This window comes from Manduca sexta, chromosome 27 (assembly GCF_014839805.1).
Source record: "Manduca sexta isolate Smith_Timp_Sample1 chromosome 27, JHU_Msex_v1.0, whole genome shotgun sequence".
Taxonomy (NCBI): domain Eukaryota; kingdom Metazoa; phylum Arthropoda; class Insecta; order Lepidoptera; family Sphingidae; genus Manduca; species Manduca sexta.
Genome location: NC_051141.1, coordinates 14,158,133 through 14,176,810, shown reverse-complemented (window position 1 = coordinate 14,176,810; position 18,678 = coordinate 14,158,133). Strand labels below are relative to the sequence as shown.

Sequence of the window (18,678 nt, the reverse complement as noted above, 5' to 3'; positions counted from 1 at the left end):
AACTGCGCCCCGAATTCGACGCTGATAGTAACACCGACATAAGTTTTGTTGATGAAGGTGCTTACTTGATTCTGCCCAGGATTAACTCCAGAGCTGGCGGAAGGTACAATGGATGACAATATTTTTATTTTTAACTTTTACTTGCGGATTTGCCCGCGTGAAAGAGTTTTCCGAGATAAAACCACGCTATATACTTTCCAGGGATTGAACTCCGCAATGTTCTCCCTATGGTATCTATCTATCTCAATGCCAAATTTCATTAAAATCTGTTGTAAATATTTGTTATGTAATTTTAACTGTTTACGCAGCGCACGCAATGGAAGCTCTCAAAAGTAATATATTTTTCCCGTTATTGTAACATTTTTTATTACTACTCCACTCCTATTGGTCATATCGTGATGATATATAGCCTATATAGCCTTCCACAACTAAAGGGCTATTCAATACTAAAATATTTTTTCAGTTCGTACCAGTAGTTCCTGAGATTAGCGCATTCAAACAAACTCATCAGCTTTATATAATAATATAGAGTATTATAGATTACACGTCTCATTTTACAAGCCTCAAGTCACAAAGGCGTGTTTGGTAAACAAAACCACAAAAGATACTGTAACAAGCATTTGTAGTACAAGTGATATGACTTGTACCATGTAGTTATACCTTTTGTTTATATAGCCTTTCTTGATAAATGGGCTATCCAGCAATAAAAGATTTTTTTTACTTCGAACTGGTCCTTCTGGAGATTAGTTCGTTCAAAGAAACTCTTAAGCATTATATAATAGTGTAGGTATAGATTTGAAAGTAAAACTCTGAATACATTTTTTTTTTATATATATAATTCCTGTTTATTAAAATATTATATGTAAGGGTTGTGTGTGCTGGGATGAAATTTCTTATTCTATGATTCAACTATAAATATTTCGATCAGAAATCTCGAATATATTGCCACACTCTATGACACATCGTGCTATATGTATTTTTACTACGAGAACGCTCTTTTAAGTAGGCGTAGTCGGACACAAAAACTAGTACCAATAAGTATTATTTATATGTTGAATGAAATTGCGAATTCGCCAGATGATTACTAAGAGCAGTTTCTGACTCATTGCTTCATATGCGTATTACAAATGTAAACTAATTTATGCAACGTGACACATTTGAATTGTGTAAATATCGTTAAGAGCCATGTAATGAAGGCAATGTGTTACCACCTAAGATTTGAGATATTACTTTAACGCGCCCCTATTTATTAGAAGTATTTTTAGAAGCCAACATATTCGAAATTTACTTATAATACATATAGTACAAAATAAAATAAAACATCATATTTCTATATGTTACTTTATTTTAGTTGTTTAACTTTATTTATAACTTGGATATTATTCCATTAATTTTAGAATGAAAATGCTAATTAAATTGTTTATTTCGTACAAAACCCTCATGTTATATCTATACCAATACATATTAGAAACGCATTGTAATCTAATCAAAATAACAATATAACTAACATTATTTAATAAAAATAATAATAATTTTAGATGGCAAATAGAATTCAAGACGATAGCACAAAACGCGGTGATACTATACAACGCCGGAGGGGGCCGTTCGGACTTTCTAGCCGTCGAAATATTGGAGGGAGTAATCCGAGTGAAAATGGCCCGAGGACAGATCGTGCACACGCTGCGAGTGAACGACGGACAATGGCACAAACTGCACTTGCTCTTTAATCCGTCTTTGATTGAGGTGAGGTTTTCATCCTCGTATATATTATCATAGTACCGGTGCAGTATTGCCGTATATCGTGTTTATTGTTGGAAATATGATGGTAACATAACCTTAACATTATTTAGATGTGCTAAGCGTAAAATCTCTATAATTATTTGAGCTTGGTTCATAATTTCTGGTGCAGAGAGCGTATGACGTATCATATATTTATTATTTTTACTTGGCAGTTCACGGGTCTATTTGAATAATGGAAGCGCTATGAGGCGTTGCTCCTATTGTATGTTTAGAGCATAATGCGAATGTTTCTGCGAAAGCGAAAGTTTATTCTCATATTATTTATTGTTATTTCTCTTACAATGGAATGTTTCGTGGTCCATCATGCGATTTTTATATTAGTTTATACTATTGATACCGGCGAATGTTTTCCAATAACAACTAATTAAATATTATAGACAATTGGCAGAATCTAAAAGTACAGTAAGATCATCGGTTAATGAGCTTTTTCTAGCGTGTACGAACACTGGGCATAACGACGTATCATACAAACATTTTATGTTCACACTTTATTCAAGTATAATAAAATTACAAATATGGCACGTTGGTATATAATACAAGTAGTAAGTACAAGTCATCGAACTACGACCGAGATTAAGAGATTAAAGGTCTAAGTAGTTGACGCAATGTTGCGCTGGCGATTTGGTTCACCGATCATGCATCATTGAAATGTAAAGTTAACTTTTTGTTTTGATTTGTCCATTTTTACATAATTAGACTTAGATTCATTTCTTATGCATTATGCTCAAAGCATTCTATGTTTTACTGCTAGCGAGCTTTTAATTTATTATAGTTCGTGCACACATGGTTAGCGAATTGTTTGGAAAAGTATTCTCTTGCAATTAATAAAATATTATGTTAAAATAATGATATATTGGGTTTACGCGAATTTTGTAATCAAAATAAAACTCGTTTTCGAATTTTTTAGCATTTTTTTTATATTTCTTGCTCGCGCAGTTCATGATAGTCTATGCATATTACGTAATACGTATGTCGTATTTTTAATTTAATTCATTATTAACATTTTTAATCAGTGATTGACTTAGGTAGTTTCTGACTGACTCACGAATTATATCAAGTTAGAAATCAATTATAAAAATAATGATTAGTTAAAACAAATTTACGCTTATTAATAAGCATAGTTAATTTCGAACTTAGCACAGGAAATTGAGAGAGTTCGACGAGTGGAAAACGTTTCGAATGTTGTTTGCTATAAATCGTTATGTGCATATTACTGGTTGAACAGGTTAAAGTAATTGAGTTTATTGAGGAAGAGGCCAATAAATCGTGTACCCGCTATATTTCCTATTATCTAAGGTGTACAGTTGTTCAGAGTACAGTTGTGCACATAGTGATTCTACATGATAAAAGATTTTTTACCGCTGTTGACTATGATGGTAAAGAATTACTTTGATAAATAAAACTTCTATATTCTTTTGCGAATCGTATGACGTCAAATAGTCGTCTTAAATTTTATATAAGCTCAAATAACATTACATGCCATAGGTAATTTGTCATCATAATGTAAAAAAAAAAAAACTTGAATTTTTATTACTTACTATTTTGAATGCAAAGCGCCAACGTGTGTACGTGTGTAATTGTTTATGTATGTATATGTATACATTACATAATATTTCTGTATTTTATTTATATTTTGTACTGTGGGTTCACTGTATCTCAAACGGAATTTAATTGCTGATTACAGCTATCAGTTGATAACGTGGCGATGAGCACGCGCATCGAAAGCGGCGGCACTAGGTACCTCGAATTGTCTGATTCTTTCTATCTCGGCGGCATTGAGAGCGAGAAGAGGCAGAGGGCTTTTGCTAAAGGGATTAAAGCTGCCGACTCTAGTATAATGGTGAGTTACAAATACTTAGTCGTCGTCATTCTGCTAGAATATTTGTAATTCTTTTTATACATGTTGAATAATACATATTGTACAAAATAGATATCGAGCAAATATATCTTCAATAGTTCTTAAGACGTTACTTTATTTTATCATCTTTATGTTAAAAAATAGTTTTACAGACATAGAATACGTAAATGTATTGTATACTCATCAATTAAGAAATATTTTAATTAATTTCCCAAGAACCTTTGAAGGAATTTTGTCGATGATACTATGGGAAGTTGTAAAAGAAACATATCCCTATGCTATGGACTTGATACTGTGATATACAAAGACAACTTTTTAGGGATGCATAAAACCTATAGAGGTTGACGACAAGATCTTTGATTACCCAACGCCGTGGTAACATACGGTGTGAGTCCAAAATGTGTGTGGTGGTATCCGTGTCATGCCAGCCCTGGGAATCCCCCGTGCGTACCTCAAGCGGTGTGCGCCCAACACGGTGTCGACCACTTCACTTGTAAATGTGATACCGACTTGTGTATCAACCCGGACTACAGCGAGAAATATAAGGTAAAGTTGGTGAAAATAAAAATATTTTATTAATTTATTAACCATCTGTATGTTCTTATAATTGGGTTATGTAATACTAAAACTAAAATCCACTCCTATAGGTATTCTCAAAATCAAGCAGCGAGTTGGAGTTGGTAGCGTTGTATCCCTTAACGGTACAAGAAGGTGGGGTTGCTGTGATTACTACACAGAACATTGACGTGGTGTTAGACCATCATAAGTATGGCGTCCGGCCGTCTGGAGTGGTCTTGCATGTGACTCAGTCCCCTCAGCATGGACGCATAGCAGTTGACCTGTCGCTGCAGAGAAACTCACCACAATACAACTATATTGAAGGAGAGGGGAAATCCAAGCAGTTCTTTACGTTGCTGGATCTGTCTAGGGATAAGGTGAGTAATGCAATCGTAAATGAATAATCGACACTGTTGTAATTTCCACCTTGCTTCATTACATTTGTGGTTTACATAAATTTTATAATTATCAGGTACGTTATGTCCACGACGGGTCAGAAAACCACCACGACGCCATAGTCCTCGACATGGAGCTGATTCAAGAGACAAAGTTCACACTACCGAGCTACCTCCAAGGTCGGAACACCTTCGTACTCCACGTAAATGTGACGCCTGTGAATGACCCACCTGTGCTGAATCTGTTGCCAGGGAAAGTTCTGAGGCTCACTCAGGTAAACTACAATACAGAATACAATGTCAAGTACAGAAAAAATACAATTTATTTGATGTTAGTTTTTTTTTTTAATTATGCTACAGTCTAATTTATAAGTATATATTTTATTTTGTCACACAAAAATATATATTTGGTAACGTTATTTGATGCTCAAATTTAGGAATGAGGAGAGAACATTTATTGTTTTCTTTTAATTGTGTTCATTTATAAGAATTACATTAATAGATCATCTAATACGCAAGATAATAAGTAGATTTTAATTTAGTAATAATTTATTTAATAAAACCAAATAAATTGTTATCAACGTAGCAATAATGTCAACGCGCATGTCTAACATTGGCATGTTATATTATTTCCTTTTCTTTGTTAGCTACTAAACTGGATAATATGCATAATTTGTTATATTTTATCGTGAAAATAATATAGGTAATAAACATAATTATGAACAAATCGAAGATTATTTGCATGATTGTAAAAAAATATGCACATAATCCAGAATTTTCAATGAAATTATAATTGTTTTATAAGTTTTGTTATTTGCAGAGTGTTGCCAGCGCTTGATTTAATTTAATCTTGCTTTTGTGTAGTTGCATGACGTATTGTATGACAGATTGAACCCACAACAAGTACGCGATTAACATTTAAATACCGAGCGTAAGTATTTTCAGTTTTTATTTAATCTTTTTTTATTTGCATGCATGAATTAAATAATTGTATTTAATTATATTAATATTACCTACTTTTTTAACCATTACATAAATATTATGGACTACGGGACTAGGTGCCTGATGAATTTAAATACAGTATTCGGCTTCTACAGACACCAGCCTCGTTATCTGACTGAAATGGACTTTTAAATTGCGACGGTCGGAATATGTCGGAATTATAGTTAAGTAGCGTCCCATAGATATGCGCGCGGCTAATTATTTCGTGTATTGCGATGAGAGAAATATTGACAAATTATACGACACCAACAATTCTGTAGTACGTGTCTGTCTGCTTAAATGAATGACTCGTCATAATTCACCTCGTGTTTCAATTTATTAAAATTGATAATTATAAAGATTAAGAGACCTATATTTGTATTAGACCTGGCTACATTTTATTTGTTATCAACAGGGTACACGTAAAGTGATCACCTCGGATATACTGAGGGCAGAAGATCCCGACACGCTACCCGAGGACCTGTTGTATACAGTGTTGCACGGAAAGAACGAAATCAATAGGTAATTAAATAAACCCATTTTATTATACGTTGTTTAAGACTGCAAATTGCCCCATTTTTGGAAGTGGTATTTTTTATTGGGGGCAAATTAAATGTTTCAAATTAGTATAGTAATCTATATTAAACGACTTTTTAAATGTGCAGTAAGTATTGACAATAAGTCTAGACCCATTGTATTATCTCGTTGATTATAAAACATTTTATTAACTTTATGATCCATTTGACTCATTTTTATGGACAACTCACATTTGACCAAAAAAAAACTGCCAAAATTGTTTTTATAAAAAAACGATCTAATCGTTCCTAAAACACTTTCTCTGTATCTGCTATGGTTACGGGTTTCCTCATACTTTTTTAGAAAAAAAAACATAATGTATAGACTTTTTGGCAAACATTCACCGAGTTAAAGACTTAGTCATAGTAGTCATTAGACATAATTTTATGATTAGATAATATTGTCTTAGATAAAGCGATGCACAATATAGACAAAGAAAATTCAATGACCATAAAATAAAAACGTAATGACATTTCGTTTTAATTACCCATTGTTATATTTCATCAACAGTGGCCACATAGAGATGTCGGGCGGTCCGGTGGACTCGTTCACGCAACACGACGTGGACGCGGGGCTGATATCTACGTGCACGGTGCCGGGCGCCGGCGGCTTAACAAGACCTCGCTACGGGTCACATTGCAGGCGAGGCTCCATGCGTATTGATCTTACAATCTGATATAATTGACCTGCTTTTCAGTCTTTATATGAATATTATATTTACTTTTGTACTTTGAACGGCTTCTATAAACAATCCCTATCGTACCAATGAAAGAATAAATCGAAATATGTCGTTTATAACCATGTCAAAAATCATTCTGATTGGTACCCGTGTTCGTTTTCGCTCCGAACATAGTGGTAAAAGTTGTTTATTAAAATCGGTATAAAAACAGCTTTAATGAAAATACTTCGCATAATTTCAGGTATCAGACGGAATAGAGACAAGTGGTCCGGGCATACTGCGCATATCGATAGTTCCACTTCAAGTGAGACTTGTGAACAACACTGGTTTGCAGCTGGTACATAACTCCTACGCGATCATCGCCGCCGACAATCTCACTTTCACCACTAACGCGGACGAAACTAACGTACAAGTCAAGTGAGTAACATTAACACGCGGACATTTGTGTAACGAGTAGATCCATAAAATGCGTTCATAAATAACTTTAATATCGTGTTCATGAATAGCCAAATACCCAAATTATTCACAACCGGCTTCAAATTGGAATCAGCTCTTAAGGATTTTATGGTTAAGTGCGAGTTCAGACTAACATTTAACTCACATTTTGATAAGGCTAATTTACACTTCATGCCAATAAATTCAGAAAATGTTGAATCAAGCCTCTCTTAAACTAAAACATATCCATCCCTTACACCTGCAGTGGCGAATATACCCGTTTATATACCCCGATTCCTACTGGCTTCCCTTTTAGATTTATTTACGTCTGTCTAAGTTCTTATTTTCTGTTAAATTTGCCTCGGTTTACCTTTTGAAACAATCCAACTTTTAGCCACTGATACCTGGCACCATCTGCTACCCGCTAGTTGGCCGTTACTAAATTAAAGTCTGCTTGTCAACTGACAGGTTCTTAGGTTTCACTTCTAGAAATATGTTTGGCCTCATCGTCACAGAAGCATCTATTGTTTAACAGGTATGATATTGTAAAACCGCCTCAGTTCGGTGTGGTGGAGCGGCTGAGGGTACTGGACAGCACGTGGCAGACAGTCGACTCTTTCACTAGCGAAATGGTATCATTCGGACGGGTGCGGTACATGCATCTAGTTGGGAATCCCACCCATGACGAGTTTAAGGTAATATATCACTATGAGATGCTTCGTATCTCGAGATATCTTAGGAAAAAAATTTTTTTTTTGATTAAGAGCGTTTACGTGCAGCGCGTGAAGTCAACTATAGGTAATTCTTCGCAAAATTCACTCACACAGAACCGTGCGTAGCTGTGTGCGTAGAGTTGGCGCGTCGGCTATCTTTATAGTCAGACCAACCAATTTTGATCTTTTCGCTTTAATTATAATCTAATTGGAATGTAACTTAAGATTTATGAATTTATGATGAATGAAGAATTCTATTGTTAATTATATAAGAATTCTTCATGAAATAGTTTATATGTATCATTTTGTAATTATAAAAGAAAATAAACATTTATAACAAATTTTAACGGCAATTTTACAAATTGTTATTTTCACTTTAGTAAAGTGGAGCTCATCATGAAGCCGAAAGATAGGCACCAGAACTCCGTAATCAGACAATAAATCAGGAAAATTACCATGTGCTTAGGAAAGGAAGAGGAAAATTACTGTGCTACGATATTTATAATGGACCACATAATTACTCCATAGAACTGCAGTTTTTAATATTTAGCATATTGAAAGTTGTAATTAAGTCATTAGAAATTACATATTGGAATTTATATTTTGAGTCAGAAGGTGTATGTAATGAGATGTCATTTTTAGGTGTATAACTAAAAAGTGAGAAATAAAAGACTTCTTTTTTCGGAAGTTGGTTATATTTTTTTGGATAGTTTTTTTTTTAATAGGTAGTGCTTCTCAGTGACGTCGATCATCAATCGATCGATTGTACATCCATGTATAACAATTTACTAGTTTTGTATCCATAGTTTTGCATAATATTTGCGACACTCGACGAAGCAAAATAGTTGGTTCTGTACTTTTTTTTCGACCAACAGCAGTCAGCTATGACTGTAAGTATGGGAATACCGTCTTTACATCGCCACAGGCAACAGCTTTATCAGTTTCTTTCCTAGCGGCCTCTTGCATCCTGTCCTCTGCAGCTGATTTCAATTATTTAGTTAACTCGTCGTAACATTTCATGTAAACATTTTGCGTTAATATTGATAAATCTATGGAAGCTAACTGTTCGTTTAAATTTGATCTACCAAATCCAGTCATCAAAGATCCATTTACAGCTCCACGATATTCGTCCATACTATCAGTATATCTCTTAGAGGTAAATAGCTTAAATTCCATATTGCACATACTACACTTCATTAATTCATTATCAATAGTTGTAAATGTTCGATACTACAACCTGTTGCTCTGTTGTGGTTATTGAGTATTTTAATTTGATCCAAGAAATATTGAAAATCTATAATTTTGCGGCTTTTAATAACCTCATTTATTTTGAGTGTAGTTTCAGGTTCGATTACCTAAAAATTAAAAAAATATATTTAGAACATACTATTATTGTTATCGAAGTTTACGCAAACACTACATACTTAAGTAAAACTGCATATGGATCTAGACGCGTTTAATTTATACAAGTATAATGACGCCGAAACCTGCACAGGGTTAAACGTCAGGATAAAGTAATATGTAAAATAAATGAGCGTGTAAACCTAAACTAGCCCAAATAGTTAAGAAGATAGGTATACTAACTACTACTAGTTGTTTTATTCACTAGCTACATAAATTACCAAATCGCTTATTTCTAAGGTTCAAACAGGAGAAAGATATAGGTATTCGTCTCTCGTCACTTGATTTTTTTTAATAGTGCTGACCAGTGATCACTAATACCTTGTTAGTTAAAAGTAAGCGTACCTATGCATTATGCAAAAAAATCAGCCAAGTGCGAGTGGGAGTCGCGCACTGAGTAATTTGGCGAGTTGTAAACGTTTTGACAACGGCACAGCAAAGTGATCCTATAAGGCTAAGAACTCACGAAGCGGTTTTTACTCGCGCCCGCCGTGGTTGAGAAACGGCTGTTTTATTTCCAAACTCATGACGACCGGAGATCTGTGCGATTTGCAACCGCCGCGGTTCCGATTATGTCCTGCAAACTTGGCGAGCGATTATCGCAAGGCGGGCGTTTACAAGACGGACAGTTTCCGAGATATCGCGAAAAAAGTGTTTTCACCCTTTTATCCATGATGGCGGCCAGGGGACAAGGGTGGCGACCCCACAAACTTGAGGTTAAGCTTCTATTGACCCCCCACACATGGTCCAAAAATAAAATTGCGTCCTCTAAAAAATGCAAAGCTCATGTGACATTTTAATGGGCTAATCGATTTTTGACATATATTTGCATGCTTTAGGAATTGCGGGCCCGCAATCACGGCGGGCGCGGGTAAATACCGCTTTGTGAGTTTTTAGCTTAGGGTTCCATTTTTTTCCTTTGAGTAACTGTTGCTCAAGTGTTTAATGAGTAAAAAAACCAACACCAACTACAGACGCATGTTATAACATTAGTACACCAACCTTTTAGCTCTTGCTTTAACCGAAGTTTCAGCGTTGTAGCGTTTCCTTATCTTGCCTAGAAATAGTTTTACTTCCCATTGTGTCTGAAACATAATAATATAATAATAATTAATAGAAACTACTAAAATTATTGTCACTCATTAAAGAAAAAATCATTTTACTTACTAAAGTACTAAGATGTGGCAATCACTGTATACACGTGACTATTTTTTCTACGCACAGCAAAGGCCAACTGGAGACAGGTCAAAGCGAAGAGCGATACGTCCTCCTCTAGAGAGCCTCAAGGCGGACTAATTTGAAAAGATTTGCGCGTTGCGTTTTATAGTGATATTTAAAATATTTATAGAAAAAAAACAGAACTAATTTTGTTGAATTTTTAAATTGTATGTTTTTAAGGAGATGTTCTTCTATTATAGTAATCCAATATTATATTCAATTAAGTAAGATATAGTTATAAAAAATCATTTAAATGACCAACATTTGTGATATTTTCGAATTCTTTGAATTTTTATTTCTCATGAATTAAACATAAAAAGATATTTTTTCTCTACTAACTTTTTTCTTCAGGATCTTTTTAGTTAGATAAAAATAAAATATTGTTATGTTCCTTAGTGATTTAAGATATTTTGAGCTTCGAAATAGACGTCCGAAGCGCAAATAAGAAAACCTCTGTTCAGTATTCATTAAAGAATTTACAAATACTCAATAAATCTAAAAAAAATCTCTACTAACTATTTAGACTACAAAATTTTCTATAATGATTACTAATTCTTATGTTTTAAAATAATGTTTTGATGGATATTATCTCCTTCGAGAAGTGCTGTTTTTGAGACATACGGCGCGCGGACGCGTAAACGCTCTTAACATTACGTTTTCTTACAATTAATATAAAATATTGAATTATTTGTTCTACAGTTTAAAGCCTCAGTAGGCTCGATACGAACGAACACGTTATACGATTTTCGACTAACTTTCATCAGACTGGAATTGTATCAATCGATGAATGAAGAGTTAGTGCTAAATAACACCAGAGAAGCCTTCATATCTTCACAACATTTGCACTTCAAAACGAAGCCGTTGACGCTGCCTAGCGAAAGAATTTTGTACACAATACTAAGAACGCCTAAGTATGGCATACTTCATCTATCGTCGGGAAAACATCACTTGCAAGCTCATAGCACGTTTACTCAACAGAATATCGACTCTGACCAACTGTGGTACAGGCTGCATAGACGCGCGTATTCGCACATACAGGATGAGTTCTCCTTTGTGGTGGGCGCGACCGAGTGCGAGAATATAACTGGCGTGATGACAATACGACACCTCCCCGGCTTGCTGCTACCCGACCACTCCACCGGCCGAGTGCACACCACCTTAGAAAGGCTTCAAGTCACCGAAGGTTCCAGAATGGTTATACCCACCACGCATTTAAATTTCCGGACCGATGCTGTGACCAATTTAATTTTTAATATAACTCGCCTGCCGAAACACGGCAAGATCGAAGTTATCAATGAAATGTTGAAGGTTCTCAGAGACAACACCACGTATTTTACGCTCGAAGAATTGAATTCTGACAGAGTGTATTATTCTCACGATGATTCTGAAAGTCGTCATGATTCGTTTCATTTTATGGCTTTGAGTCCTGAACCTGAAGATTTTCAATACGTAGGCGTTTTCCACATCGATGTTATATTAAAGAACGACAACAGTCCGGTCAGGGTCAACAATAACGTGTTTCATATAGTGCACGGTGGAGCTAGACTGATAACTGCGAGAGATCTCAGTTATGACGACGCAGATTTGGACACCAAACCTTCAGATATCGTTTATACTGTTCAAAGGTCGCCAAAAGACCCTCCGAATGGCGGCATTTTTCGGGCCGACAATCCTTCAGAACAAATAGCAACTTTCACGCAGGATGACATCAATAAGAACTTGGTGTTATTCAAGCATCAGGGTAAAGAATATGGAAGGATGGCTTTCTGGATATCGGATGGAGTATTTGATGTTAATGGTAATTTGGAGATACAGGCATCGCCGCCGTTCATAAGGATGTACCCGTCGAATGGATCTATTGTAGAGAACGGCAAAGCTGTGGTCATAACTTCGAAGGATATGCAGGTGAGATATATATTAATTTGAACATACAATTTAAAAAATTACTTTATTTTTACAGCCCGAAACTAAAGCTGCGTGTACACTCATTTTTTATAATGTAATTTAGTGTACGAAAATGACACTAACTAAATTTAATAAACCGAACGTCAACATTTTAAATGCATTGAAGCGGTTTAATATTCAAGGTGGACACGAACATGAACTGCCTTGAAGAGGATATTCGATACGAGGTCACTTTAGAGGCTAAACACGGTTCTATAGAAGTCGGGGAGGGTCAGGGAGCATACACATTCACTCAGCTGGACATAGCGGCAGGCAGAGTTGCTTACAGGCACAGAGAGCCTAAGACTCCTTCTGATCAATTCAGGTAAAGGTTCTTTTTCGTATCTATGAAAATCAGTCCTTAAGACATTATTTATAGAACTTAATTTACTTTAACAATTCTTTTACAACTCCGTTAATTGGAGTACATTTGTTATAGGTTTAAAGTAATGTGTCTAGACACGTGGGGTGAGGGCTTGTACAATATCAAGATATTCCCATCAAGCTACTGGGAGCCGTTGAAAGTAACTGCAAACAGACCGCTTGTCGTTGAGGAATCTACAAGTGTTAACATCACAAAGGATATTTTGGAAGTATGTATTTTTTTGCCTCAGTTGTTTATCGTAAGCTTAAATAACCTTTATTTTAATGGCATTACATGATTATTATTTATTAAACGTGATTAATATATTTCTATAATTGATTAATATTATATATCTCAGGTTATGCATCCCCAAATTGAACCTTCCAACATAGTTTACAAGGTGACTGATGGCCCCTACCATGGTTGGCTCGAAATTATCTCGACTCCGGGCACAGTCGAGTTGGAAAATTATAACGAAGAGCCCGTACACACGCAAGTCTTCGACCAATCTGTTATAAACGTCAACCGACTAATGTACGTCCAGTCTGGAGTAAATCGAACCAGAGATCGAATAAAAATGGACGTCACGAACGGCATAGTGTGGCTGCGTGATCTCGAACTTACTGTTATAATAATACCGGAACATTTTTACATCTTTGCTTCAAATTTAACCGTCGTTGAGGGTGACGCTATTAGTGTCAGACCTGACTTGTTCAAGACGATCACAGAATATTACAGAGGTAAAGTGGTGTCGTATAAAGTGGTCGAGAAACCGAAGTACGGGAAGATTGTGATGGGCGAGCAAGAGTTAAATTTGTTGCCCGTTTTGAAGCTCAATTCAGGAAATATACAGGTAATTAACATCGCGTTTGATTTTATGCCTCTAGATGTAGTTACAATAAAATAATTTCGTGATTGCGATTTCGGTATTGCAAATTCAACTACATCCTATAATTTGGTGATATATCGTAAGCTGACACAACCAGTTCTCGTCCGCATGTTATGACTTTAGCACTTATAATATTACTGTTATTTATTATAAAATTGCAAATGATTTTAGTATGTAAACGACGGGTCGGAAGAGGCCGCAGACTCGTTTAGGTTGGTCGCACTCACTGAGAATAATAAAGAGAGTGAGCCCTTCACTGTTCGAATCACTATAGTCCCGGTTAACGACGAGACTCCCATTGTGGCGGCTAACACGGGTCTATGTGTATGGGAAGGAGGCACCTTTACTTTCACGAGAAACGAACTTTGTAAGTGACTATTCAGTTTTAAAATTTGACTAAGTTAATTGATAAGTGATCTTTTATTAGATAAAATTAATCTATTTTCAAATGTCGCTAAAAAGGTATATTGTATAAATATGTATGTATTAATACCGAAATAAAATACTGCTTAAAAATCAATTAGTAGCCTTACAACCGTCGATATAGGTTATAGAATATAGTCACCATCATCAGTCACATGAAGTTCACTGCTGAACATAGGCCTTGCCTAAAGATTTCTAGACCGAACTATTAAAAGAGTGCATCTAGCGAGTTCCGGCAATCTTTACATGCCATTTGTCGTCCATGTTGATGGATATATAACGTAATATAACGTAATAACAATAAAAGGTTCTGGAATAAAATAAGCCGAAATATAATTTATAATGAATTTTTCTACTTTTGTTTTCAGATGTGAACGATATCGATACTCCGCTCGAAAATGTTACGATTCAGGTTGTCGACATAGTGTCTGGTTATATTGCTATGACGGGTGATATCGAAACGCCCGTGCTTACCTTCAGTCAAGCTGACATTGATAACGGCCGAGTCATTTTTGTACATCGAAGTAAGCCTGATTTCATATATCTCTTGAAAAGTATATAAGAATAACGTAGCAGAAAGACTATTTCATCCTGTAAAAATATTGTTGCAGATGGTACAAAGGGAAAAATGATATTCAATGTTAGCGACGGTCTTCACGAATTATCTAAAATAACTTTTCTCATTTCGACGAAATCTGTATCTTTAAAATTAATACGCAAAAACAACCTTCGAGTATTTCCACTTATGAGAGAACCATTGACGAATAACATTCTTATGTCGAAATGTTCGGATTCAACCAGACCGATAGTTTACAAGGTTGACAGAGCGCCGACACTGGGCCGATTGATAATGTTGAACGGAGAGAACCACCATAGATCGATAAAACAATTTACTCAGGAAGACGTGAATAATTCCATAGTTTATTACGAACATACTCATCCTTTCTCTGATTTATACACGAACGACTCCTTTATATTCACCATCGAAGCTGCTCTGGCGAAACCATTGACTGACCAGAGTTTTAATATCGACATATCTGTGTCGTCGGGTGGGTTGGCGAGATACGTGCACATACCGCCAATTAAAGTTCAGGAAGGTGACAAAGTTCCGGTGAAAGTGAATGTGACTAATGTGATAGCGTATTTGGAGACGCAGGCGGGCTTACGTCAACCGCAGATCGAGGCGCAGTGGTCGCAACCTGCACACGGAGAATTGAAACCCTTGCTATCTTCGCTAACCCAGTCACAATTGGAAAATGGAGTTGTAAATTACGTGCATGATGATTCGGATACGGTCCAGGACAAAATTGACATGTCCCTATACTTGCTTCCCGATTACGTTCTGCTTTGTAATGTCACTATAACAATACATGTTATAGCGGTCAACGATCAGCCGTTCCGTTTATTAACGGACACCCCACAAATACAAGTAGTGCAAGGTGAAAACTATACTATAACTAAAAGTGACTTGCTAACGGAAGATGCCGATACCGGGCCAGCAGGAATTCTGTACGATATCATCAGTGGTCCAACACAAGGCCGAATAGTGATGCTCGATAAAAATCAATCTGTCGATGAAGCCCAGTCGATAAATAAGTTTACGCAAGATGATGTTAACAACGGTAGGGTCATATACGAACATTCAGGGATATTGCAGACTGCTACTTTTTACTTTAGAGTGTGGGACGGACAGTTCAAACCTACCTACACTGTTTTCACTATCGATGTTGTTCCTGTCATATTGAACGCAACGTCACTGCACCCGATAAATTTGCAACAAGGTTCTAATGTAGCCGCTGTCACTACGGACCAAATATACGTTGAAACCAACGCGAAAACGTCGAAAGTTTGGTACAACGTAACACGCTCTCCACTCCATGGAATGGTTTATGTCGGCCGTAACCCGGTAACATTTTTTTCTCACAAAGATTTAATTAACAAAGTAGTAATTTATATGCAGAATGACATGACAGCAGCAAACGATAGTTTTGAGTTAATCGCATTTGTCCATAACAGTAACGCGACACCACCCTTCACGATAGAAGTGGTCAAGGTACAACCGTTAGTGATTCTCAGCGATTTGAGAGTCGATAATGATAAGACAAAAATCACATTGAACACAATCGATGCTACCGGACTCGCGAAGCTGACGGCAAGCGACCCGATATACACCTTACTTAGGAAGCCAAAATACGGCCTAATAAAAAAGATAATCAGAAGTTCCGAGAGAAAACCAGTGCTCGGGAAAGAGAAGTAGCATATTTTACACATGAAGATGTAAAGGCTGGTGTAATGTATTATGTTACTAAAAAGAATATAAATGACTTGAATGGCTTCGAGGATAGCTTTAGGTTCTTACTAGCGGCGACGATATTCCAACCTGCGGTCGGCGACGTAAAGATACAGATTGGAAATCGACAAAAGAAGAATTTGCCTGGCCCCAACGATCCAGAGAGTCACGAGGGCGTGCCAGTGAGTGTTATTCATAGTTATATAATCTAGATCCTAGTACATTTTTCTTCACAATCGCTTAAATACTTAGAAGTTCATATTTAATTTGTGCAACTCTTTAGGTTCACAAATTGTTTTTAAATTGCAATTATAATTCATACTTTGATTATTACACCGTAAATATTAATTTACTAAGAACGAAACCAAGTTTTACTATTTAATTTTTCAATTATTTATATACATGAGTTTATTGTCAAACTATAAAATATATGTTTCTTTTTCAATAAAGTCACATTGAATTTGTCTTTCAGGTGTCGAACGGTGAAACAGCATCGTACTACTTGATGATTCTGATGGCATTATCGGGCACCGTGCTCGCTATACTAGTGATATTTGGGCTTCTGAAGTTACGGAGAATGATGGGTCGCGACCAGAACGCCATGGCCAAAATACACGGCCAGAACCAGGGCGCCGTCGCACCCATACCTTTGCCTCGGCCGCCGGATCATCTTATGCCGTCACCGACACAAGCCACGCCACCCATTAAACGGTAAAGTATTTTTTTTTAAGTAGACAAATATTCAAGCTATGCTCCAAGATGGGAGAGAAATTTCTGGCGTTTTGTTATTGACGGAGTAATCGCATTGGTCATGTAAAACTCAACGGGTGTTTAAAGTTTATAATTGAATTGAAACTAGATTGCGCATTTTATTGTTACTATTGTTCCTCGTGTCTATACCGACTAAAGTTAGCTTGCCTTGGTGTTGCGTAGTTGTATTGTGTACAAAGCCCGAGTTCTGGTTTTAAGGCTCGGACTTGAATCGCGGGTCGGTTAAAGTAGTGATATTGTTTATTTTTTCACTACATATCAGCTCGGATTCTGGAATTTATGTGTGGCCATTGATTCGCCTTATCACGTAAGACGGTATACACATGGCGAAAAGGGGAAGCTCTAGTTATAGTTGCACTTCTACCCTTCGGGAATAAAAGTGCAAAGTGACTCCGTTGGCAGATGCCGGACTGCCCGACCTCAACGCTCGGTATCCATATGGCGCTGACGACCATACAGATGTGAGTAATAATTGTTTTATAAATATAGTAATCACATACACACACACGCACGCACACGCACTATATATTCTCCCAGGATAGAAATTAGGCTGTACTTCCCAGAATAAAATCCGATGTTGTTAAGTGTGTCTCGGTCAGACAGGCAGGCAATGGAGGCGGGGGATGTATTAAAATATTTTTAGCCCTTTTAAGAGGACAGTTCCGTCATACATGATTGTCGCGTAACTTTAACGCAGTGCATGCAACGAAAGCTCTTAAAAGGAATAATATGTTTTTTCGTTTTTGATACATGTTTCGCTGATGCTCAGCACAGCTGGACATAGCGTGATGCATATAGCCATCCTAGATAAATAAGCTATCTAAAACTTAAAGATTTTTTTAATCAGTGCCTGAGATTAGAGCGTTCAAAAAGAAATAAACAAACTCTTCAACTTTATGTAATAAATTCCTTTGACATTGTAGTGGTTCCATGTTTCACACTAAACTTTGCCACCGGTACGGTAGTTTCTACATAATTCAGCTACTGTGAAATCCAACCGATACTATACCGAAACTAACTGTCAAAGTTTATATCGAATTAACAGTTCAGTCGCATGAACTTTACGATTGTTAATTTATGTCCACACTATCTCAAAAGACACATTTCCTAATTCTAATACACCGTCTGCTATGCTACAAAATAATTAAACACATTTAAAGAACGGTTCGCAGGCTGAAGACTGGAGCAGTTACGAAGCGAGCGAGTCAGCGTACCCGGTCCGCACGCCTGGCGTTGCGCCCGCCAATCCGATGCTCCGGCGCAACCAATACTGGGTCTGACCCAAGGACACATATACTTTGCCCAGACCGCCCAAGCCGGGTGAGTTTAAGTCCTAAGATTTAAATTGTGCTCATTTACAATTTTCAACTATTTTCTAATTGG

At 36.4% G+C, this 18,678-nt stretch overlaps 1 protein-coding gene across 1 annotated transcript; it reads left to right on the top strand.

Annotated features, from left to right (window-relative positions):
* Positions 1-20: 20 nt before the first annotated feature.
* LOC115455770 (chondroitin sulfate proteoglycan 4) lies at positions 21-18,609 on the top strand. The gene is given in 23 exon segments (XM_037443867.1): positions 21-103; positions 1,539-1,743; positions 3,485-3,640; positions 3,978-4,014; positions 4,017-4,204; positions 4,306-4,593; positions 4,689-4,886; positions 6,008-6,114; positions 6,679-6,746; positions 6,749-6,810; positions 7,089-7,264; positions 7,818-7,977; positions 11,314-12,519; positions 12,702-12,883; positions 12,998-13,151; positions 13,281-13,775; positions 13,983-14,178; positions 14,603-14,758; positions 14,846-16,456; positions 16,459-16,706; positions 16,997-17,235; positions 17,630-17,756; positions 18,468-18,609. Coding segments are annotated over 22 exon segments (6,252 nt in total). The 5' UTR covers positions 21-103; positions 1,539-1,653; the 3' UTR covers positions 18,576-18,609.
* Positions 18,610-18,678: the final 69 nt, after the last annotated feature.